Source organism: Pelodiscus sinensis, chromosome 1 (assembly GCF_052426305.1).
Source record: "Pelodiscus sinensis isolate ZL-2025 chromosome 1, ASM5242630v1, whole genome shotgun sequence".
In the NCBI taxonomy this organism is placed as follows: domain Eukaryota; kingdom Metazoa; phylum Chordata; order Testudines; family Trionychidae; genus Pelodiscus; species Pelodiscus sinensis.
The window spans coordinates 47,529,627-47,554,737 of NC_143052.1; the positions used below are offsets into that span (position 1 = coordinate 47,529,627).

At 44.9% G+C, this 25,111-nt stretch overlaps 1 protein-coding gene across 1 annotated transcript in view; it reads right to left on the reverse strand.

Moving 5' to 3' along the window:
- Window positions 1–25,111, reverse strand: part of CAPZA2 (capping actin protein of muscle Z-line subunit alpha 2) — a 46,350-nt gene that overhangs the window by 17,382 nt on the left and 3,857 nt on the right. Inside the window, exons 2-3 of the mRNA XM_075929194.2 lie at window positions 2,766–2,829; window positions 571–622 (exon numbers count right to left, since the gene is read on the reverse strand). Of these exons, the coding sequence (XP_075785309.1) occupies window positions 571–622; window positions 2,766–2,829 (116 nt within the window). The remainder of the gene's footprint in view (window positions 1–570; window positions 623–2,765; window positions 2,830–25,111) is intronic.

The following is a 25,111-nucleotide window of genomic DNA, read 5'->3' on the forward strand; positions in this document are numbered from 1 at the left end:
AATCAGACTCCCAAAAAGGCTCAAATTTACCTAACAATTTACTTTGTAGTGATAACATTGCCAACCACTACATCTGTTTATGAAAACTGACACACATTTATAATTGAAACTGGAAGGGGATATATATGTAGATAAGCATGATGTAACTTAACCTATGTATGTTTATTTGGGTAACACCTCTGCAAAAAAGTGCCCTAGAATTTTTTGTGAACACAAGACACAAGACTGCTTGTGCTTTATCCAAGACACACAAAACTGGGAGCTTTGTGCTCTTTAGAACACTGCTCCAACATGGTTTCTAAATTCAAAAGGGATGACTCAGTACTGCAGAGCACCACTCAGTCATCTATAGTTCTTCTGTAATTCCTGAGTTCTACTTGGACCTCTTTAATGTAACTCTTGACTCAGGCTAACTTCATCTAGCTTATTTAGGTCTGATGAATGCATAGCTAAAATTACAGGTGCACTATTAATAAGTCAGATCATTTCAATGACTTGTTGATAACAAAACCTTAATAGAATGTGAAACTTGGAAGTCTTTAAATGCTAAATGTAGTACATGATACTTACTGGGCTGCTCCTTCCCTGAGAAGATTATCGTTATTAAGCAGCAACCGAACATCTGAAAGAAAATATTTAAGTCTTAACACTATTTTCAAGAAGCTAGAAGAATATTTATATTAGCCATAAAATAACTTTCGCATCAAGTGTCAAATCAAGATTTGCCTCAAGGAAATGAGGGGAAAAACAACAGACAGCAAGCTTTTCACATTAGGGATGTTAAATAGCGGTTAGGAAACTAATCGAGTAGTCGATGGAATTTCCATTGACTACTCAATTAGTTGATAATGAGGTACTCTGCAGCTCTGCTTTTTAAATGCTCTTACTATATATTAAATGCTCTTACTACATTTAAAAAGCAGAGCTGCAGCGGTCTCAGATAACTGAGCCCCGGCTCCCACCCAGTCCCAGACGCCGTGCCTCTGGTGGTACTTACTACAGTTAAAAAGCAGAGGCGTAGCATCTGGGACTGAACGCGGAGTGAGACAGCTCAGTCCTAGCTCTCACCGTTTCCGCTGTTGCACCTCTGTCTCTGTTGTTCCCCATGGAGACGGTGCTGGGGGAAAACCAGCTTCTAGAAGCAGGAAGGGCGGGGAAGCGACTAGTCAACTACACCCCTATATCACATAACACGTATTTGATCAGTTTGACTTCACAGTGTAGTAACTAGACTCAGAAATATGATTGGAGTGGTTCTCTAGTAGGGATGTGACTAGTTAACCCGTCACCTGAATAGGTGATGCTAACCCGGGGTGGGCAAAAGGGCCAGAATCGGCCGGCCAAGTGAGTGGATCCAGCCCACAGAAGCCCTGCCCCTCTCCCGCCCCCAGTCCAATTACAACCTGGGGGTGGGAAGGGAGCACACAAAGTTTCCTCCACCCTGCCAGGAACATGCAGTGCTTGGAAATTCTAGGCGCTCATGACAGGGCTGGGGGAGGCTTCATGCACTCCCCTGCCCCCAGACCAATCATGGTCTGGGGGTGGAGAACCCAGAAGTATCCCCGCCCCACCCTTTCCACTCAAGGTCTTACCCTTTCCTGTATGGCCCAGGGCCGCTTCAGAAATGTTTTAATTATTGCCCACTCAGGGCTAACTTGTGGGGGTTGGAGCAGCTACCCGCCTGCCTTGGGCAAAGGATTGCTCCAGCCCTGCAGGGCCCACCTCATGCAGGAGATTGCTCCGGCTGGGGGTGCTCCAGCCCAGCTGCAGGCTCCCTACTTGCCCCTCTTAATCGGTTAACTGGTTAGACAATACAAGATCTTAAACCCTTCCCCACACACCTCCAAACAACCACACCCTAATTTTTTTTTTTTTTTAAATAAGCATTTTTCAGCAAGGTCAAAAAAACCTGGAGTGTAATTGAGCTATATATCAAAGCATTAGCAATTAACTCAAATCTCCTTTCTTTCAACATATCAGACAGTATTAGCAGGGATCAGTGTTGCACAAATGGCAATGGTGACAAAATAAGTTCTCATCCACACACACAAAAAAAGGTTTTCCCCTTTGCAGTTAGAGGGCACCACAATATCTGGGAATTTAAGATTAGTTTGAAACTTGCCAAGTCAAGTTATATAAAATAATTTCACAGCACTTCAGTAAAAGTAGTGACTAGAGATAAACAGCATGAAGTTGCAAGGAAGGGTGACAAAAAAGCAAAACAATGAACTCGTAAGGCTGCGTCTAGATTGGCATGATTTTCCAGAAATGCTTTTAATGGAAAACTTTTCCATTAAAAGCATTTTCGGAACAGAGTGTCTAGATTGGCACGGATGCTTTTCCGCAAAAGCACTTTTTGCGGAAAAGCCTCCGTGCCAATCTAGACGTGCTTTTCCGCAAAAAAAACCCCAATCCCCATTTTCACTATCAGGGCTTTTTTGCGGAAAACAAATCTGAGCTGTCTACACTGGCCCTTTTGCACAAAAACTTAGCACAAAAGGGACTTTTGCCTGAACGGAAGCAGAATAGTATTTCTGCAAGAAGCACTGATTTCTTACAGTAGGAAGTCAGTGCTTTTGCGGAAATTCAAGTGGCCAGTGTAGACAGATGGCAAGTTTTTCTGGAAAAGCGGCTGATTTTCTGGAAAAGCTGGCCAGTCTAGACAGCCCTAATGTTCAATAGCTTCTTTAAAGTTATGAAATATATACACAAGATATCGGAAATGCATTTAATAGATCCAGAGAAGAGAAAACAAAGACACTCACCATTGAACACCTCGTTAAATTCCCCAGGGGGAGCATGAATGATGAACTTTGCTGCAATGCGCACCTTAAAGAAAAAAAGTATATTCATGTGTAACTAGATATTTTATTCCTTTTTATGTAAATACCAAATATTCCAAAACTCAGAGTCCATCCATGCAAAAGAAATCAGTTATATTTTGTATGACTTTAAGGTCCAAAATATGGACTACTCCAAAGCTCACTATTCAATAAAATCCACATTCACAAAGTTATTTTCACCTTTATACATACCAGGAACAGGGACTAGCAGTTTCTAATATAGCTATGTCTACACTGGGAAGGTTTGGTGACAAAAATACTGTTCACACGCAAAAGGTACCAAAGTAAAAACCAGTCAGTTTTTTCTGCCTCCCATTGTTAACTTTTCATTGCACATTGCTAGCATCCTATCGACAGACAGAGCAAAGAAACTTGGGTAAGCATCCCCTAGTGCAGTGTTTCAGAAAGGCAGGGCTAATATCTGCACTTCTTGGAGTTCCTCAGTATCCCTGAGCAATCCCTGCTAAGGAATGTCAAAACAGTACAATAGTGACTCCAGCCCTCTCCCTGCAGCAGCCTGCCTGCTGCTATGTTCTAGGGATGCTAGACTATGCACATTTTCCCTGCCCCACTGCCAATAAGTTTTTAGCAGGCTGGTCAGCAGCCTTTGGTCCTGGCTTGATATGACTCCAGGACCTACCCCTGCTGCAGCTCTCAATTTAAAGCATATTAGCATCTGGGCGGACAAGCAACCCAGCTCAGTTCTGGCTCATGCAGGGTCTGGGATCTAAGAAACACCTGTCTTCCTTCTCCACCCCACCCTCAACACAGGGTCTGGGATCTAAGAATCCCCCACCCACCCCCTGACAGGGGCTGCACCTCCGTATCAGCGGCTGCAGCAGAAGGCAACAGCACAAGGGGAGCTGGTTTTTTAACTGGCTCTCCATCAGAGACCAGTTTCTGTCTGGCACCCTGCACTGCTGCCTCTGATATATCTTTAATTACCAGAATTTCAGATTTTTTCTCTGAAGAAATTTCACACTTAAAGCTATTTATTTCAAAACATACAAAAGCAGGACCTCACTATCTTTACTGTGACAACACAAGCTTAAACAGAAAATTGTGCCTGTGCTATATGCACTATGACAGCATAAAGAGGTATAATCTAGAGCCCTGCAGTGGAACTGGGATTCTGCAGAACTCACTTCCATAAAAGCAGAAAAATGTACTTGGTTGTAGAACAAATTGGGTGGGGGGAAAAAAATCCAGACTATAGTAATTTGTGGGAAACCATTAAATCTTTCTATTTATGACAAATTGATGTATTTTAGCAATGTAAAGCAAGTTTTCCTTTGTTTTTTTAAATAATGATTCTAATGCTTAAATTTAAAAAGATTAAAAGAAATGTGTATAACAGGAGTTTAATAATTTTTTTTGTTGTTTATACAATATTTGTTTTCTTTTAGTGGTAAAAATTGTGCCTGAATTGTGTTTATACATTTTATATATAAAATACTAATAGATTTACTCAGCATTGCTCAGGTCCATAACTCCCTAAATGAAAATGTACATGCTTTATTTAAATGACTGTATTTTTCAAAAACTGTTATTTTTATTAAGTTAATTTTTATTTTTGATTTCTTAAAGGATTGTTAAAATTTCTCTTAATTACTTTAATTTTTTTTAAATGGGAATTCAATCAAGTATATTTTTTCCCACATATTATTCACTTTTTTTTTTTTAAGCAAAGGGCTATAGTCAATTTGGTTTCCAACAACATTTTCTTCTAGTTTTCAAACATTAAACACTGATTTAGCTGTGCCAAATCAGATCACTACTCCATTTTTTAATCTTTTCTGTAAGGTTCATTAAGAAGCAATCCTACTCCAGGGTCATCCTACTTTTCTGGCTCATCTTCGCTCAGTCTTATTTAACATTCACAGGGCTCGCCAGCTGCGCTGTCCGGCGTTCTGCGCATGCGCAGATCACCCGAACCCGGCTCTTCCGGGTTGCAATCTACTCGCTACGGGCAAGTAGATTGCATTACTTGTCGAACCCTGAACATTCAACATTCACTCAGTCAATTTTGAGGACTGTATTTGCTTTGAGGAGTCTGTCTTCTCTATTTGGTTTTATAAGAAGCAATCCCATTCCAAGCACATCCCGCTTTCCTGGCACAATCAAGCTCTTATAAGAGGAAGCTATATATTGAATTTGGTGGTCCTAGCTCTTACCATTTAGCAAGAATTCAACAAACAGACAAACTCTCTAAAATATGTAGTAGATTATCCTTTACAGAATTGTTTGACTAAACTTAAAACACAACAAATGGCCTGGTAGCACTTTATAGACTAACAAAATAGGTTTTGTTAGTCTATAAAGTGCTACTAGACCATTTATTGTTTAAATTTATCCTGTAGAGACTAACCTAGCTACCCCCTGAAAATTCTGTAAAGGTTGGTAAACTCTGCTTAAAAATGTGTAAAAATCACTCATATAATATGTATATTGGGGTGAAAGCAGGATTAGGGATGTAAAATCCCATGTAACTGGTTAACTGGTTAAATGTGAAGTAAAATTTTAACCAGTTTATTAAGGAGAGGGAAAGCATCAGCACACACGGGCTAGAATGCCTCCCACTCCCCCCAGGTTGGAGAGGACCACAGCCTGAGGTGGGCCCTGCAGAGCTTGAGCAACCCCCTGCCCATGATAAGGTGGGTGGGGAGCTGTTCCAGCCCTCACCAGTTAAGCAGAACCGGTAATAAAGGGTAACACTTACCCAGTTATCCTTTCACATCCCTAGTAATACAGTAATTCCTCATTTAACACGTGCCCCGCTTAACATGTTTTCATGATAAAAAAAATTGTGCTAAGGGAACATTTTTTGAATTACACATCCGTCCCTGGAATAACATGATTTCCCCAGCCAGCCCGTTGCTGGCAGCTGTGCGGGGCTTCCCGCACCTCTCTGCAAAGCAGCAGAGGGTTCAGCGCTCACTGTGCCGTTCCCCGCTGACTCCCCCCTCACCAGATGCCTTGCCCCCTCTCCTCTGCCCGTTTGCAGGCTGGCAGCTGGGTTTCCCCACCCACCCCGTTGCCAGCGGCTGCGCAGGGCTTCCCCCACCTCTCAGCAAAACAGCGGAGGGTTCGCCGCTCACCACGCCGTTCTCCAGCAACCCCCCCCTTGCCTGACGGCGTGGGGGTCCTGTCAGACCTGTCAGAGGGGCATACTCCCAACCCCTCTCCCCTTCCCTTCCCCAGAGCTAAACACCTCCCCTCCCTGCTGTAACCTAGTCCCCTTTCTCCCCCAACCTTATGTCCTGGTCCCAACAGACACCACCGCTTGAAATGCAACCCCCACCTTTTCCATTATTTTCAATGGGAAAATTGAGCCTGCATAACATGTTTTCACTTAACACAATCATTTTCTGAAACATATCTATAGTGTTAAATGAGGAATTACTGTAGTTTAACTAGTAGAACCAGTTTTTGTGCACAGTTATGCAGGATATATTATAGCTGATTGCAATTATATAATGCTGATTTTAAGTATTACAGGTTGTGTGCACCCAAGTTTCTCATGGTCCTATAACGTTTGTTTACAACCACAAACCACAGGTTTGTTTACACTGGCTCTCAGTGTTTTGTCCTGTTATTTAGGTCTAATTTACCACAAAATGGATTATCGAGCCTAGTAAGCAGTAGAAATGTTTGTGATTCTGCTAGACAATACTGACCTCCTATGGTTCGGCAAATTCTCTGGTTCAGGACTAAGGATGTTAAAGATTAGTCAATAGACAATTCCACATTCCTCCTTTGAAATGTACAAGAGTCCCCAGCTGATCCCCCAGCAGGGACTCTTGTACATTTCAAAGGAGGAATGCGGAAGTGCTTATCGACTAGTCGACAGAAATTCCACTGAGTAGTCGACTAGTGAATTAACCGCATTAACATCCTTATTCAGGACCTCTAAGATTTTCCATCCCTGAGCAGAATGAGTTGTGTCTTGTGCACCAATATTGATGTCAAATGTGCTTGTTTGGATGTGTGCAACTGTGGCACCCACCAGTTACTAAAATTATATATACAGGCACTCCCCGACTTACGCGGATCCGACTTATGTCGGATCCGCACTTACGAACGGGGCTTTTCTTGTCTTGGAGCTCATGGGCGGCAGGTTGCCACCCGTGTCCTCCGGGGCGAGAAAACCTTCTCCCGGTCTCCCTGGTCTGCTGGGGGGGGGAGGGTCCAGCAACGCCGCTGGACCCCCCCAGCAGACCAGGGACACACGAGCAAGGGCACTGCCTGGGCAGCTTTGCTCCTGTCCCCCGGTCTGCTGGGGGGTCCAAGCAAAGCCGCTGGACCCCCCCAGAAGACCAGACACACCAGAGCAAAGCCGCCGCCTGGGCGGCTTTGCTCTGGTGTCCCTGGTCTGCTGGGGGGGGAGGGGTCCAACGGCTTTGCTGGACCCCCCCAGCAGACCAGGGGGACAGGAGCAAAGCCGCGGAGCACGCCCGCAGCAGGACAGCTCAAGCGCACCCGGGCTGTCCCGCTGCGGGCGTGCTCCGAGGCTTTGCTCTCCGTCTCCCAGGTCAGTAAGACCAGGGAGACGGAGCAAAGCCGTGGAGGACTTGGGCGGTCCCGCCACCCCCATCTCCCTGGTCTGCTGGGAAGGGGGGGTACAGCTAGTGCCCCCCCCCGCCAGCAGACCAGGCTTTTCTTGCCTATCCCTGGGGTAGAGCAGCTGGGGGCTGCCGGGTTGGTTCCGCAGCGCCACTCCGGACCAACCCAGCAGCACCCCAGCTGCTCTGCCCCAGGCGTCCCCAAGTCAGCTGCTGCTGAAACTGATCAGTGGCTGATTCCAGGAAGCCTGGGGCAGAGCAACTCTGCTTCGGGCTTCCTGTAGTCAGCCCCTGGTCAGTTTCAGCAGCGGCTGACTTGGGGACACCTGGGGCAGAGCAGCTGGGGTGCTGCTGGGTTGCTCCAGTAGCGCGGCTCCTCGGCACTACTGAAGCAACCCAGCAGCACCCCAGCTGCTCTGCCCGAGGCGTCCCTAAGTCAGCCGCTGCTGAAACTGACCAGCGCTGACTACAGGAAGCCCGAGGCAGAGTTGCTCTGCCTCAGGCTTCCTGGAATCAGCCGCTGATCAGTTTCAGCAGCAGCTGACTTGGGGACGCCTGGGTTTCTTAAATTGAATCTGTATGTAAGTCAGAACTGGCATCCAGATTCAGCCGCGGTTGAAACTGATCAGTTTCAGCAGCGGCTGAAGCCAGTTCCGACTTACATACAGATTCAACTTAACAAACCTACAGTCCCTATCTTGTACGTAACCCGGGGACTGCCTGTAATTAAAATTGTGTAAGAAAAAAAATAAAACAAGGCATAATTAATAAGGTACATGACCCTGCACCCATACTCCCTGAAAAGTCATCCAGCTTAGCACCCAGTATCACTCCTGTCGTTCCTGCATCCATGAGCTCCCCAACCAAGATTACCTGTAAGCTATATACTCACATTGGCACGTGGCCCCTTTCTGAGCCCTGCACAGAAGTTCAGCACTGCTGCACAGGCAGGTAGCTCAACTGAAGAAAGGGGGAGCAGAGCATTCACCCTCTTGCTGGGGAGGAGCAGAAGCAGCAGCCTGTTATACTGACTCCAGCCTCTACTCCAGTTCTCCTCCCACTCCTCCCCCACCTCCCTAGAGGGTCTATACTTGATGGGGGTGAGTTCTCCAATCAGGGAGATAGGAAGTACATGGGGGATCATGTGATCCAGATAGTGCTGGAGCTGGAGGAGCTGCCAGCTGAAGGGGAGGAGAGATCCCTGCTTCATTGCCTGCCACCAGGCATGTGGAAAAAGCTGGGTAATTTACATGCACTGCCAGATCAGATCAACTTCTCTGCTTTGCTCCCAAATCCTTCCCTGCCCTGTGAACTGCCAATAGGACAGCAGCCTCCTGTTTCCTGCTTCTCCCCTAGCTCTCCTGTTGGGGAATTGGCTGGGCAGGGATCCCATTTTCCCCATGCCCACTCCCCTGCTGCACATTCAGAGCAGGACAGTTGCCTTTTTACTTCTCTGCCTCCTATACCCCTCTCTCCCCCTCCCCAACCGCTTGATGGTAATAAGACAGCACCTCTCTTCCCCCTCCCTGTGCTTTCATACTTTCACCCTGTTAAGAATCAGGTCAGTATCTTCTCCAGTGAAATCAAGACCAAACTTCTCCCTGCCCTGTCATTGAAAGTGAGGAAACACCCCACAGTTTCAGCCATCTCTCTGAACACTTTAGCCCCCCTTTTTAACTGTCTGAGTTCCTGTCTTGGAAAGCTTCCCTCTGCAGCTGCAGGAAACAGGACAGCCACAGTCTACATGTGCAGAGGCTGCAAATGGTTTTGGGGAAGGGGGGTTCTGGCTGATCAAGACATTTGGCATGGATTTTGGAGGGAAGAAAGAGAACCCCATGTAGTGAGGAGACATTGTGGGAGGTGAAATGCAAGACTCTGGATAAAAGAAAGAGGATTGTGAAGCTATGTGTTTCCTTGGGAACAGCACAAGCTGGAGCCTCTAGTAAATTTGTTCTGTAGATATTAACTGTGGCAGTTAAGGGGACGGGGGGGACTTGTTTTAGTACCAGAAGAGGAAGGAACCTAAGGAGTAGCAGGGTGTGCCAGGGTTGAGCTGCCACCACCCACCATACTGGGAAACACCCTAAATTGTGGATAACTGATCTAAATCCAGCAGAAAGATTAGACAGCATCAACTCTTTGGGGATGGGGGCTCTTTCTTTTGTATGACTATACAGTAGCTCTAGCAAATACACTGTACAGTGAGTGCAGCTCTAATTCTAACGTATGACCCAGTTAAAACAAGCCATCCTACTTAGCATATTCAACAGCCCTACCTATTTCACTTGGGCACCCCCTGCATTGCTTCCCTTGACTCATGATTAGTGAGGCATTAAGCTTCTTCAGAAATGAAGGAAAAAGTAAAGAAATTACAAAACTGTCATAAGTGTGTGTTTATTGGACACCGCAGGCAGTTAGAAAAATCCCTCTCTCCCTGCGTGCCAATATGCAAAGCCAGAACACCACCAAGCCACCTTAAAGCCTGTGAAAGCAACGGCTGAAGTGTGAGGGACTTGAATGGCAAAGCTGCTTTGCTCGAATGAGGTGCCCATGCTGCAGCAAGGAGGCTGGGAACCTTCATCTTCAATAAATGAATTAATTGAGGACAAGTGGGCAACTGCAGAGAGTGGAGTCCTGTAGCTGCTGGAACCTGCATTTTTCACTGCCAACCCAAGCCTCCAGGTTAAAGTGCAAGCTATGATTTTCCCCACCCTACAATAGGAGACTTACCTCCTCAGAGCTGCCCACTCCTAAGGGACTAGCTCCTCTTGTGACTCACCACTTGCTACCAGGTAGGATGGGAACAAGAGAGGTAAGAACTACCTCTACAATCCCATTGCTTAATGCACTCAAGAGATGCGCTTATACATGTACCCAGCAGGGCAGCATTTGAACCCCATGCCAGAGGAACCAGGGAGAGTTGAGAAGTGCTGAGCAAGCTGGTAGCTTGAAGGTGGAATACTGCAGTAAGCTGCTCCTGACAGGTGAGTTTGACGTACTTCAAGAACTAGTTACATAAAAAGGGCTTGAAGGCGGCAAGCTGGAAGATCTGGCTCCAGTTCTGATATACTCCTGTTAAATAACAATTTTCCCCCCGCCAACTCAGTAAACACTACTTGGGGGCTGAAAGCCAAGTTACTCTCTAGTTATACATCATCACAAGTAGGACAAGTTGCACTGGCCACGTGGCTATTGCCCTGAATAGGAGTTTGACAGTGACAGGCAATCAGCACTGGCCACTTGGCAAAATTTTCAAGGTGCTGAAGGAGTGTCCCAATTTTCAGCGGCTCCTGACTGGGAGTGATGGCTAGCCCATGGCCGATGGGGGAGGTTGCCAGGTTGTCTTTGGTGCGCTCCCTCTGCCTTCCCTCCTCTACAGAAACTTCCCAGGACCATCCCCCTGCCTCAAGGCTGGCCATTGGGGTCAGCTATTGCTTAACTCCCTACTGTGGCTTTTTTGCACCTTACTCTGAGCAGCCACTCCCACACAGTGTCCTCTCGCTGCTCCATGCAATGACTACAGTGGGTGGGGAGGCTGCTCTTGTTGTGGGGCCAGCACCGGGCACTTCTGGAGGGCTGGAGACCCCAGGTGAGCTCCTTCAGCACTGCACTGCAGAGTGGTCTAGCTGAGACCTGTGGAAGCTCAGCCTATCCTTTGTGGAGAGCAGAGCTCAGTATTTCCCTAGAGGGGGCAGTGCACTAAACACCTAGGACTTCGCCCAGCTGTTGGTTTGGTCACATCTCTCATGGCATTCTCTAAGCACACATCTGACCGGCATGGTAGGAGCTGCCCAGGCTCCAGTTGGCTCCGCAGGAGACTGGTTCAAGCCCCGGCTGCCCCCACCTGGCCCAAGCTGCGCTGCCACTAACACAGCCTGAGCAGGGCCCCCACTCTGGCCCAACAGTTCCAGCCCCGGCACAAGGACTCAAGCTGCACCATGCAGAATTGAGCCCCTTCCACACAGCCAGCCCTGGCTGCAGCTCCAGCCTTGGGGGAAGGGCTGAAGCTAGAGCCAGGGCCACATGGTGGCTGTCCAGCTGCTCCTGGGGTAGGGCAACCGCCCTCACACAGCCCCGCCCTGGAACAGCAACTGTACAGGCCCTGCAGAGAAGGTGGGCAGGCCTCAAATTTTTGGTGTGTGCCCGTGCAGGCGCACACCTTAGGGGGAACTATGGTGCCAGACTAGAGAGGTCAACCTGTATTGTATATCTTATGTTAGAGAGATGGACATTTGCACTCTTACTGCAATTATTACAAATAAAAGCTCATAAGAATGGTGCATTCAAACTTGTCAAAAAGAATCTTAGTAAGATGAGTAGCCTACTTTTTGCAGGAGCACTCTGTGCCTTTTTTGGTCTGCATGTGAATGGTAGTTGTCAAATGCCATTTTGCAAAGTAATTTAGCAATTGGTGCTGCTATTCAGATATGCCCCCTCACTGATTGTGTAGATTGGGGTAGTCTATCTTCTCAAGTCCAAATTTCTTGGTCAAGGTATAGTCAAAATCCAAGCCCATACCTAGCTTCGCTCCCATAACTAGCATTATCAATTTTGTAATCAGTGAAAATGGAACACCCTTGCTGCTTCCACCAAAGCCCTGCCTTGCCTGTTCCAACCCTTCTCCCCCCCCAAAAAAACAAAAAAAACCCCCAAAAAAACCCAAAAAAAACCCTCTTGCCCATTGCTCACTTCCAGGAAGAGGAAAAGAGCTCAGCCAGCTGCCCTGCTCCTCTCCCCCACCCAGCTGCACAGAGAATGCTATCTCCTTGTTTCTGGCATACCTGTCAGAAGCATCAAGTGCAAGTGGTGGAAAGGGAGGAGAAAAGTGGGGGGGAAGACCCATGACCCTGCATGCTTCACCCATGTGTCACCTCTGCCCCATGTTACACTGAAAAACATCTGATTAGGGATGTAAAAGTTTGATTGAGTAGCTAATCAAATAGTTGATGCAATTTGCATCGACTATTTGATTAGACAATAAGGGTGCCTCCACCTTTGAAGTGTAGCAACAGCCCCAAGGCTGTTGCTACACTTCAAAGGCTAAAGTGCTGCGGGGAGCACAGGTCCAGTGGAGGATTCAAGCAGTCCCCCTCACCCCAGAGGGGAAGCGGCAGCAAGAGGCCAGTGACAGCTCCCACCATCAGGCTGGCGGAGGAGCAGCAAGAGGTCCGCAACGGCTTCCACTGTCAGGCTAGCGCGGGGGGGGGGGAGGGGGTGGAGAGCAGCAGTGGAGCAGCGCAGCACTGAGCCAGCAGGCAAAGCACACCAGCAGGAGCTGGCGGGGGTGGTCATGTTGGTGCGTGCACAGGAATGGCAAGTTGAAAATCCCATGACAGACAGACAAGAATGGTGGCTGCTTAATAGAAAGACTGTCTAAAAACCACACTAAGTTTCGCTTTTGGCAGATTCAATTCCATACTAGCAATAAGTCAACAATTCAGACTGCGATACGTATCATCTTAGACCTTGTCTACACTCAGAGTTAGATTGACACAAGGCAGCTTATGGAAATGTCTACACAAATTTTGCTCTTGATGACATTACTTGGAACAGTGGATAAGTTAACTTCACCACCACAAATAGCATAGAGCCAAGGTAGTTAGGGCTACGTAGTGTCAATGTAGATACTGCATTACTATAGATATAGCCCTACTGCCCCACACTGACAGTACAATAGATACAACACTCCTGGAAATGATGTGCACCGCTCACACAAGGAGCAAAGCATAGACCTGCACAAGTGATGAAATTACTGTGGTGGTTATATGCCAACGTAAGTTAGGTCAACTAATACTGTAAAATAGACATGGCCTTAGAAATGCTTTGTTTTCAGACTTATCTATGCCCTCTACCCACCAACTCTTCTCTCAAGGCATGTTATTAATCAACCAGCAACGCACTGGCTGAGTCCATTGCTCTATTTCCTCTTCAACTACATATACAGAATTTGGACTTAAAAACACACACACACACACACACACACACACACACAGATGAGATGCTCCAAACCACTACTCTTCCTGTTTCTGGCCACATCAGAAAGTGACATTGGTTGAAAGGCCAGACCATCTGCAATTTACATGGCCATATATGGTAGTGAGTATGTGCAAGCAAAAATGCTATGACAGCAACTCTGAGGAAGTCAAACTACAGTGCCAAATATAAAATACAACTAAAAGTTGATCAACAGGCGTAATGTTAAAGTTGGCTTTCTTACACCTGTTTATAAAAAAAAAATGTTAAATACTTCAGAAAAACATATTTAAGTCTCCATCTAGTATACTGACAGCGCTTTCCATAAAGGTTACAGATAACAGAGACAATAAGTGCAGATGATACTCTGAAGTCGTAAGCAAGTATTTTTTAAATATAGTCCCACATGCTGTTACCCTCCACCCTGATGCCTGGATTCCTTCATCACTCACACATTTCCAGTTACATTGTGAGCTCTTCGGGGCAGGAAACCATTCCTTCTGCTCTGTGTGCGCAGCAGAACTCCAATCCCATGTAAGGCTTTGGCACTACCATAATACAAATCAATAAGCTATATGTTATGTATAACATATAGCTTACACTTCAAGCAATCTTCTTTCTTCTAAAATTTGAAATAGGTCTGAAGCTTTGTGATTAAAAGGACTACTCAAGTTTGCTTCACAGAACTATGACGACAGTAGGAAAAAGCTTCAAGCAGTATGAACCTTGAAAAAACTTAACACAAAATAGTCTTGCAGCACCTTAAAGACTAACAGAATATGTAGATGGTATCATGAGCTTTCATGGGCACAACCCCTGTCTTTTTATGGATTTTTTTTCCTAAGGCTTTACTTAAAAGCTGTAGCTTTTGGTTTCTAAAGAAGCCCAAACTTGTTCAAACATTGCCAGTGTCCTATCGTAAAGGTCATAAGATCTAGAAAACTAGAAAGCAGTAATTACCAGAAGAGCAATATTTTGTCTCCACTTCTATGTCAATTTTCACTGAAGGATTTCAAAGATTTATCAAATTTTAACTTTCAACAGTAAATACTAGCCACATATCAGTGTCCTTCCTACCATATAGCCATATAGGAGGGCAGAACGGGCATGACCCCCAGTGGGGTTAGGAGGAAAGGCCAACCCTCAGTCGAGAGCACACAGGTTAAACAGAAGCCAATCAATCATATTCAATAAGAACAAGAGCAGAAGAGCTTAGTTCATAAAGATCACGCTCTTTCTGCTAAGCAGTACTTGTGATTTCCAGGTAATCCTCTCTCATTAATCAGAAATACTTGGTGGAGAATTATATCTTCAATGGCAGATCTTTGAAGGCTTAATGTAGAGTTCATATTCAGCCACTAGAGAGAAGCATTCAGAGTATATCCACAATAACATTTTTGCTTCATTTAAGCTTAAAAAAACAACTATTCAGAGACTCAGGCAGAAGAAGATCACCCACTATCAAGCACCCATCTCGTCACGGAAATAGTGAAGAGGCATAAATTGATAGGTTTATTTTTAATAAAGTTTGCAAGTGTTACTGCCTCAACATGTCCCACTGAGATCTTCTTTGTCACCATCTTCCAGTAAACTGAACACTGTGTCCAAATGGCTTAGCCGCAGACTAAAATCTAGTCACAGGTTACTGTGTTTTCTTGTCATAACTTGCTCTTTATTAATGCATACAAACACAGCTAAACCAATACAAATAAAAAGGGAACCTTTAAATATTCCTCCTTATTTTTTCAGTCCACTTACAGGGCATTCTATAAATCATGTATGGATTCTACCCACTCATACCAGAGTAATGAAGTGAAGCCGAAACAGGTAATTTCATCCTATGTATGAAGAGTGCTGGTTCACCTAAACTCTTGTTGAAAGCTCAGAATTAGATGGCCAGTTTTCTAGAGCAATGACTCCACAGCAGGAAAAAATGGTCAACAGAGTGGTCATGATTGGCTCAATGCAACACAGCAGGAAGCGTGTAATCTAACTCCCCTTTGGGAGGGGAGGGGTGAAGGGCCTGGAGATGCCCCAACAGGGCAAAGAGACAAAACAGAAGGGGGGAGGGGAAAGCAAAAAAAAAGTCTCACTTAATTCTGCAACAGACTGGAAAAACTGTCAAGATTCTACGGCTATGGAATAACTACTTACAAGGCCTGATCGGAGATGAATGGAACATTTCACTTACTGTTTTAAATTGTACACATTTAGACACTAATATAGACAGTTAACCTCAAAGGTAGGAATAACTTAGAATCTCTGCAACCTGAAGAGCTGGGAGGGGAGGGGAGGAGGAACTTTGAATGAAACTGTAAGAACTGAAGGATAAAAAAAACCCTGGTCAAACCTATGGATGAGAACCTTTGCTTTAGGTGCTTTCAGCCTTTCTAGACAACCTAACCCCTTCAGAGCAGCCCCTCCTCCTCCCCCACCCATGGAGAGTCAGGTTGGAGGAACCCAGCAGGCTGGCTAGACCCCAGCCAGTTAACTGGTGAAATGACTGCAATTTAATCATTTAACTGGTTAACTTTTTCCTGCATACAGGCAGTCCCCGACTTACGCGGATCCGACTTATGTCGGACCCGCACTTACGAATGGGGCTTTTCTCGCCCCAGAGCTCGGGGGCGGCGGGACCGCCCAGAGCGCAGCGGTCCCGCCACCGCGTCCTCCAGGGCGAGAAAAGCTGCTCCGGGTCTCCCTGCTCTGCTGGGGGGGGGACTCCCCAGCAGAGCAGGGAGACCCGAGCAAAGCCGCACAGGCGGCAGGGACCCCCGCCTCTGCGGATTTGCTCCTGTCTCCCGGCCGCGCCCCAGCTGTTCTGTCCCAGGAGTCGATTCAGCCGCTGTTGAAACTGATCAGCGGCTGATTCCAGGAAGCCGGGGGCAGAGCAACTCTGCCTAGGGCTTCCTGTAGTCAGCTGCTGATCAGTTTCAGCAGCGGCTGAATCTGGAGCCAGTTCCAACTTACATACAAATTCAACTTAAGAACAAACCTACAGTCCCTATCTTGTACGTAACCCGGGGACTGCCTGTATTTACATCCCTAATATAAATATTATGCTCACATTTCAGTAGGGATGTGACTAGTCAACTATCCATTAAGCATATGCTTATCAGACAGCGACTAGTCGAGTCACTAGTCAACTTTCTCCTCCCCCTGACTGCCTCTATCAGGGGCTACGTCTAGACTGCAAGCCTCTTTCGAAAGAAGCTTTTTCAAAAGATACTTTCGAAAAAGAGCGCCTAGACTGCAAGCAGTACTTTCGAAAAAGCAAGCCGCTTTTTCGAAAGAAAGCACCCAGGCAGTCTGGATGCTCTCTTTCGAAAAAGCCCTGTTTTGCATTCAAGAATGCCTTTTTTCGAAAGTGTTCTTTCGAAAAAAGGCGTTCTTCCTTGTGAAATGAGGTTTTCCGCCGTCGAAAGAAAAGCCGCTTTCTTTTGATTTAATTTCAAAAGAACGCGGCTATAGTCTAGACGCAGGTGAAGTGTTTTCGAAAAAAGGCTACTTTTTCCAAAAAAAAACCTTGAGTCTGGACACAGCCAGAGAGAAAGCAAGGAGGGTGACTGGGAGCCAATTCCCCTCAGCACCATTTGGGGACGGGGGAGGGAAGACAGGAGAAGCAAAGAAACAGAAGCACCACAGGAGCACAGGGTGAGTGGAGGACTCAAGCAGGCTGGCCCCACACTCCCTGCTTATGAAATGTACAAGAGGCTCTTGTACATTTCAAAAGCAGGAAGCACAGGTCCCACAGGGGATTGATTGAGTCCCCTTCTGGCCTTCTGTTCCTGTGGTGCTTTGCTTTTGAAATGTAGCAAGAGTTGGCCGAGCTCTTGGTACATTTCAAAGGCAAAGGCACCCTTATTGACTAATCAAATAGTCGATGCAAACTGCATCGACTATTCAATTAGTTGATTAATCTAAATGTAACATCCTATCATTTCAATGTAAAATATATAGCGTAGTATAAACAAGTCATAGAGCCTATGGTATAAAGTATTTAATGTGCATAATGCCAATTTTAATAGTTAAACAATGCTAACTTGATGAGTCTGAATATTGCCTGAAATAACTGCTCAAAATTGCCCCAATCCATATCAAGGGGTTAAATGAAATCTGAACAACAGTGTTTAAGCCAAGCCATTGTGTCTATCCCATGTTTCTGGACAAACTGCCACACTTCTCAGGTGCCAAAAAAAAAAAAAAAAAAAAAACCCCACACACCCCACCAAACTGTCCCCTACTCTTTGCCAAAACATCCTGCTTCCACTATCATCTCCAAATTTTGGCAATTATGCATTGTCAATAGAAATATCTGTCTCAATGAAAATATGCAGATGAGTAACAAAATGAATTTAATAAAAACACAAGGAAAAATGTACTGACTAGATTACTGAATTGTACATCTAATTTACAGAACCTGAATATTTGCTTTATCTGACACTGCTCAAGATTTCCAGAATTTTCAGAAAACCCAAAGATTATGCAGTAGAATTTAGGTTCACTTTGTTTTATAACAAGATATTTATTAAACAGTATTTGTTATTTAACTATAGCTACCTTTAACTATGAACACAGAAAATCTGGTTCAATCCTTTAAATTGCAGGGGACGAGACAGTACAAGAGTTTCCTTTTTTCTGATCATTTTTTCAAATCCTGTTTAACTCCTCCAGTTCACTCCATTCCTACTTATCTGCTGTCTCCATGTCTCGTTACAAGTGCAAGGCATATAAACTTGACAGACTAAGTTTAGAAGAGAAGATGGACAGACCATACTCAAAGGACAATCTTTCATTGAAGTAGCAAAAATTAAAACTGCCCCCCACGGGAGAGTAGGATGCCTGTGATTCAATAGTGATTTCGGGAAAAAAATTATTACAATACCACCTGATACTTCCTGTCAGCACCAGGAGTAAATTTAGTTCTAAAAGCAGATCTTAATGGCTAGTGCCAAAAGTTATAACCACAAGAGGTTATGAAAGTACCCTTATATTCCAGCAGGTACTTTTAGTCAATGCTAATGTCCTAACTGTGTGTCTCGTGATCACACACATTCTAAAAGGAATTTCTCTTTCACAAAAATTATGCATTTCCTCTAAGGATAGAAATTCTAATTACTGAGGCTAAATGAAAGCTTACCTAACTGATGACTTCTGCCTGACGTCAGTATTCCCTCATCAGCAAGGGAAGCTTCTAAGAAGTGGTTCTTCCATAAAACATAGGGCTATTTTCTGATTGAGGTTTTATCACTCCGAAATAAGTGTTAAACAAAGTATATAGATTAGCCTTCTGATGGTAGGCTTTCAATACATGTCACCCTTGCCTATAGACTGCAGTTGAATTATTTAATACTATGTTCCCCAAATAGACTTGGGGGAAAGATATCAGTGGATCATGCTAGGAATGTTAGCTATTGGTTAAACAGTCAACTAACGGTATGAATTACTAGCTTCGCGGCAGTCTCCCCCCCCCACACACACATTACTGCCTCTGATAGAGGCAGCAAGCAGCATGGGGGGGGGGGGGAAGAGACAGGCAACCCCACAGAGCTGGCACTAACCAGCTTTTAAGCCGGCTCTCCCAGCACCAGCTCCTGCTTCCGCCCCACCCTGCGTCTCATACAGAGGGAGCAAGGAGAGTAGTTGACTAGATTAACTGATAAGGCTATGCTTATTGATTGACTAGTCGACTACTCATTCACACCCCTAGATCATGCATGTCTCAGAGGCATGTCCCCTTCCATGCTTTCACTTCCTCTGGGCAGCAGACAGTATAGTGGAGAGAAGGATTTGGGCATCAGTTGCAGTGCAGATGAAATGGCTTCCAGGGGACATGCAGGGCAGTGAAAGGCTGCTTCCCCTGCCCCCCTCTCACTCTTAATTCCCCTGGGCAGCAGACAATAGCATGAGAAGCAGGGTGTGGATGCTAATAGCATAGAGGAAACTAAAAGTCCCATCTGTCTGCCTGCTTCTAGTCCTACACATTGTGCTAATCACCTGAAGTCTCAGATGGAATTCTTCCTGACCTTACTGGTACTATCTTTTTACACATCCTGAAGTGGCTATTGGAGAGCAATAGGAGGCATATCCTTCCCTTGTAAGCTCAGTTTTGCCTTGGAAGCACTTCTATCCACTACTACAGGTTGAACCTCTCTAATTCAGCACACTCTGGTCTGACTATTTTAGTTAGCCAGATGTCCGCTTATCATGGGTGTGGCCAAGTTTCCCATGGTCCCATAAAGTTTGTTTACAGCCAGCAGTCCTGGATCTCAGTGTTCTGTGTTATTTAGCTCTAATTTACCGTTAAATGTTTTATCAGAGCCCAATAAGCAGTGGAAATGTTGGTAATGCTGCTAGACAATATTAACATCCCATGGTCTGGCAAATTCTCTGGTTCAGCACCAGTCAGGTCCTGAAGATGCCAGATTAGAGAAGTTCAACCTATAGTACACAACGTGAAAACATGCAGGATTCTATCACTAGACCACCCATACTCTCACATTTATGTGCCAGGCAGAAAACATTCAGTACCATAAAATCCAGCACAGATCTTTATATTACTCCTTCCTTACTTCTCTGCATTTCTACCCTCTTTGTTGGGATTATACCTATACTTCAGCAAAAACTACTTGTCTTACACTAGGAAGAACACCAGCAGCATGACTATTACATGACAACTAATATCATGAGGAAAGCAAAATGTGCACAAGTGTGACTTATTCCTGGTGCCGGGCAAGATTAACATGTTTTCCTCCACCACTCCAGAAGCACGCTTGTACTCTAGTATTAATATTGCAGCCCTTTCTTGACAGGCAAAGGGGTGTATATTTTCATGTGTGTTAACTCAAATGATTTATCTTAAGGACTATTGAAAAGATCCCTCAAAATGCAGGCTAACAAGTCTAAAGCTGGTTAGCTGACCACATTTTAGCTTAGGAAAATAAAACTTGTTCTGACATGCATAGCAAGTGCCAATGAGACACAAAATTTGACAATTAGACTAAACATCTCCACATCCATTTAGAAAACTCTCCTCTAAGTCTCATCTACAGAATAAGGAGTAAAAGTTCTACTTGAATAAATTGCTTTCTTAAATATGTTCTTTGTTTAAATCAGGAAAAATCATCAAGTATGTCTCTGCTGTAAAATTTCAACATCTGTCTTGAATACGTTCAATATATTCATAATTTTTTTGGGAAAAGGAACAAACAACAAAGCCTTCTTCCATACTACACTCGAGACTTTGGGAATTATAATCAGACGTCTGGCTCTTTTGGACATAGACATTCGGACAGGATCCGGTGTTTATCCTGAGCGTTAGACTGTGGGAGGCGAAGACCTATGCTGTTTCGGGATCTGGACCAGTAACGAACATCAAGGGATCTCCCCGTTAGTCCTCCCTTAAAGCTTAAAATTAGCTGAGAGGTTGTAGGTCATGGACAATCAATCACCATTTTATGTAATGTATATCCTTGTGTGTGTGGGACTGTACTATCTCCTATCTTTCCTGGGTTAGGGTGGGACATCTACAGTTGTATTTGCTGATGTTTGCTTCTTGTTTCTAAAATATATGGTTTGGCCCTAAAATTATTGTCTGGCTTGTTGATTACTAAAATTAGTTACCTGGGGATTAGATACAGGATACCAGGTCGAATCTGGCTTCTGTGGGGAGGGCAACTTAGGCTTTAATTAATTGCCCACAGCAATGGTTTACCTATGCTCTCCAGGTAACAAAAGTGGCAAAATTTGCAGATAAAAAAATACTCAAAATAGTTAAGACCACAGCACCTTCAAAGAGTTACAAAGGAATCTCAAAAATTGGGTGCCCAGGCAACAAAATAGCAGATGAAATTCAAAGTAATGAATATTAGGAAAGAATCCCACTTACACATACAAAAGGATGGTGTATAAAAGTTAGCGGTTACCATCCAAAGATGATCTTGGACTCATTATGGATAAGTTCTCTGAAAACACCCACTCAGCTCGCAGTACAGGCAGTCCCCGAGTTACGCGGATCCGACTTATGTCGGATCCGCAGTTACGAATGGGGCCGTTCCTCTCTCTGGTCTCCAGCAGACTAGGGAGAGGAAGCAAAGCGGCGGAACACACGGGCAGCGGACAGCCCAGACGCATCTGGGCTGTCAGCTGGCCGCGTGTTCCGCCGCTTTGCTCTGCTCTGCTCCCCCTCCCCCTGGTCTGCAGACCAGGGGGAGGGGGAGCAGAGCAGAGCAAAGCCGCGGAGCCCAAGGGCAGCAGGATAGCCACGGCGCGTCTGGGCTGTCCCGCTGCCCCCGTGCTCCGCGGCTTTGCTCCGGACGCCTGTGGTACAGCAGCTGGGGCGCTGCCGGTTGGTCCCGTAGCGCCGCTCTGGGCGCCACTGGACCAACCCAGCAGCACCCCAGCTGCTCTGCCCCAGGTGTCCCCAAGTCAGCAGCTGCTGAAAATGACCAGTGGCTGACTACAGGAAGCCCCTGCCCCGGGCTTCCTGGAATCAGCCGCTCATCAGTTTTAGCAGCAGCTGACTTGGGGATGCCTGGGGTTCTTAAGTTGAATCTGTATGTAAGTCAGAACTGGCGTCCAGATTCAGCCACTATTGAAACTGATCAGTTTCAGCAGCGGCTGAATCTGGACGCCAGTTCCGACTTACATACAGATTCAACTTAAGAACAAACCTACAGTCCCTATCTTGTACGTAACCCGGGGACTGCCTGTAGTCAAAAAAGCTAACTATTAGAAACCATTAGGAAAGAGATAACTAACAGGATAGAAAGAATCATAATGCTTTTATATAAATCCATGCTATGTCCACATCTTGAATATGAACTGCAGATACAGTCACCCCATCTCAAGAGATATACGCTGGAATTGGAGAAGATACTGAAAAGGGAAACAAAAATGATTAGGGGTATGGAACAGTTTCATTATGAGAGAATGAAGAGACTAGGACTCTTCAACTTTAAAAAAAAAAAGAGAGACGACTAGGAGGTCTATAAGGGAATGTTATTTTTGCCTTCTCATAACATGAGAAATAGGGGTCATCCAATGAAATTAATAGGCAGGTTTAACACTAACATAATGGAAACACTTCTCATAATACACAGTCAACCTGTGGAACTCTTTGCCAGGGGTGTTATGAATATCAAACTATAACAGGGTTCAAAAAAGGACTAGCTAAGTTCATGGAGGACAAATCCATCAATAGATGCACAAGGAAGCAACACTGTGCTGTGAGCATCTATAGCCTGTTTGCCAGAAACTAGTACTGATGATAGATGGATCACTTGATGACTATTCATTCATCCCCTCTGAAGCATTTGGCTTTGGAAGACAAGGTAGTGGGCTAGACAAGGTATCCAAGGGAAGATTAGAAAGACAAAGGCACAAAATGAGTTCAATCTAGCTAGAGAAATAAGGGGTAACAAGATGACATTGTACAAATATATTAGAAGAGGAAGACCAAGGATAGGGTAGGCCCATTGCTCAGGGAAGAGGGAGAAACAACAGGAAATGCTGAAATGGCAGAGGCGCTTAATGACTTTGTTTCGGTTTTTGGCAAGAAAATTGATGGTGATGGGATGCCTAACAGTGAATGCTAATGGAAATGGGGTAGGTTTAGAGGTTAAAATAAAAAACGAACAAGTTAAAAAAATAAAAAACAAACAAGTTAAAAATAACTAAGAAAAATTAGATGTCCGCAAGTCACTAGGACCTGATGAAATGCATCTTAGAATTCTCAGGGAGCTGATAGAGGAGGAATCTGAGCCTCTAGCTATCATCTTTGAAAAGTCATGGAAGACCTGCACAAACTAGAGCAATGGTCTAACAGTGGTTCCCAACCTTTTCCAGATGGTTGGGAACACCCATTTTGACAATTCAGGAAGACTTGGTGACCCAGGGCAATTCCAAAAAATGTGTGAATGGCTCCTTAAGAGCCACCTGGGGAAGATATCTGGTGACCCTTTTGAAATGTAATGGCGACCCATATTTGGGTCCCGACCCATAGGTTGGGAAACCCTAGTCTAAGGTAAATAGGATGAAGATGAATAGGACAAATGCAAAGTACTCCACTAAGGAAGGAAAAATCAGTTTCACATAAAGAATGGAAAGTGATTGTCTAGGAAGGAGCACTGCAGAAAGGGATCTAGGGATCATAGCAGACCACAAGCTAAATATAAGTCAACAGTGTGACACCATTGCAAAAAAAAAAAAAAAAAAAAAAAAAAGCAAACATGATTCTGGGACACACATTAACAGGAGTGTTGTAAGCAAGACAAGTCATTCTTCTACTCTACTCTGGTTTGATTAGGCCTCAGTTGGAGTACTGTGTCCAGTTTTGGGCACCACATTTCAAGAAAGATGTGGGGAAACAGGAGCAGGTCCGGAGAACAAAAAAAAATTATTAAAGGTCTAAAAACATGAGTTATGAGGGAAGACTGAAAGAATTGGGCTTGTTTAGTTTAGATGAGAGACGACAGAGGGGACACGATAATAGCTTTCAAGTATCTAAAAGGGTGTTACAAGGAGGATGGAGAAAAATTGTTTTCCCTGGCCTCTGAGGATAGGACAAGATGCCATGGACTTAAATTGCAGCAAAGAAGGTTTAGGTTGGATATTAGGAAAAACTTCCTGTCAGGGTGGTTAAACAATGGAATACATTGCCTAGGAATGTTGTGGAATTTCAATCTCTGGAGATACACAAGAGCAGTTTGGATAGACATTTATGAGGGATGATCTAGACGGTGCTTGGCCCTGCCACGAAGGCAGGGGACTGGACCTGATCTCTCGAGGTCCCTTCCAGTTCTAGTATTCTATGAACCCAGTATGTCTGTTTTTACATTCTTAATAAGGTGCGTAAATAAGTGCTATAGAAACAGATGATCTATAAGTTTAAAAAAGTATTATCTGGGAACCTAATATTTCAAAAGAATACTCCTGGAAACTATAGTACGTTGTAATGTGTATGGACCCTGCTGCTTTGGAAGGCGAGAACAAAAGCAGGTCAGATAGAATATGTGATTATACCTGAGGAACCTTATCAAACAGTTTGTTGTGCCCTAACTGGTCAATCTGCCTGCTTTACAGAAATTGAAAACTTTCAATTATCTCAGCACTTTGTACTCAGAGCACTTCTAAGATGGTGGTATATTTTAAGAGGACATGGAAAGCAATGAAGGAATAAAATGACAAAATGACTCAAGCCAAAGAAAAGGGTTAACCCATCTGAAGAAGTGTTAATGGGAAGCACATGACTTCTTTGGGTCCTGAAACCCAGATTAGCCCTAACCCAAGGCCCACTATTATCAATAGAGTGACAGAGCCAGACAAGTACCCAGAAGTCACCTACTTCAAGACAAGAAAAACAGAACACCACTGGTCATCACCTACAGCTCACATCTAAAATCCCTCCGAAGCAAGCACATCATCGCCAATCTACAACTTATCCTGGAAAATGATCTCTCATTCTCATAGACCTTGGAGACAGGCCAATCCTTGCCTAAAGACAACCCCTTACCCCAACCTGAAACAAACACTTACCAGCAGCCACACACCACACTTCAGATACACTCTCCAAGGAAACTACCTCTGCAACAAACCCCATTGGTAACTCTGTCTACATATCTATACAAGCGACACCATCACAGGACCTAACAACATAAGCCACAACATCAGGGGCTCATACAACTGCACATCCTCTAATGTGATATATGCCATCAAGTGCCAGCAATACCTCTC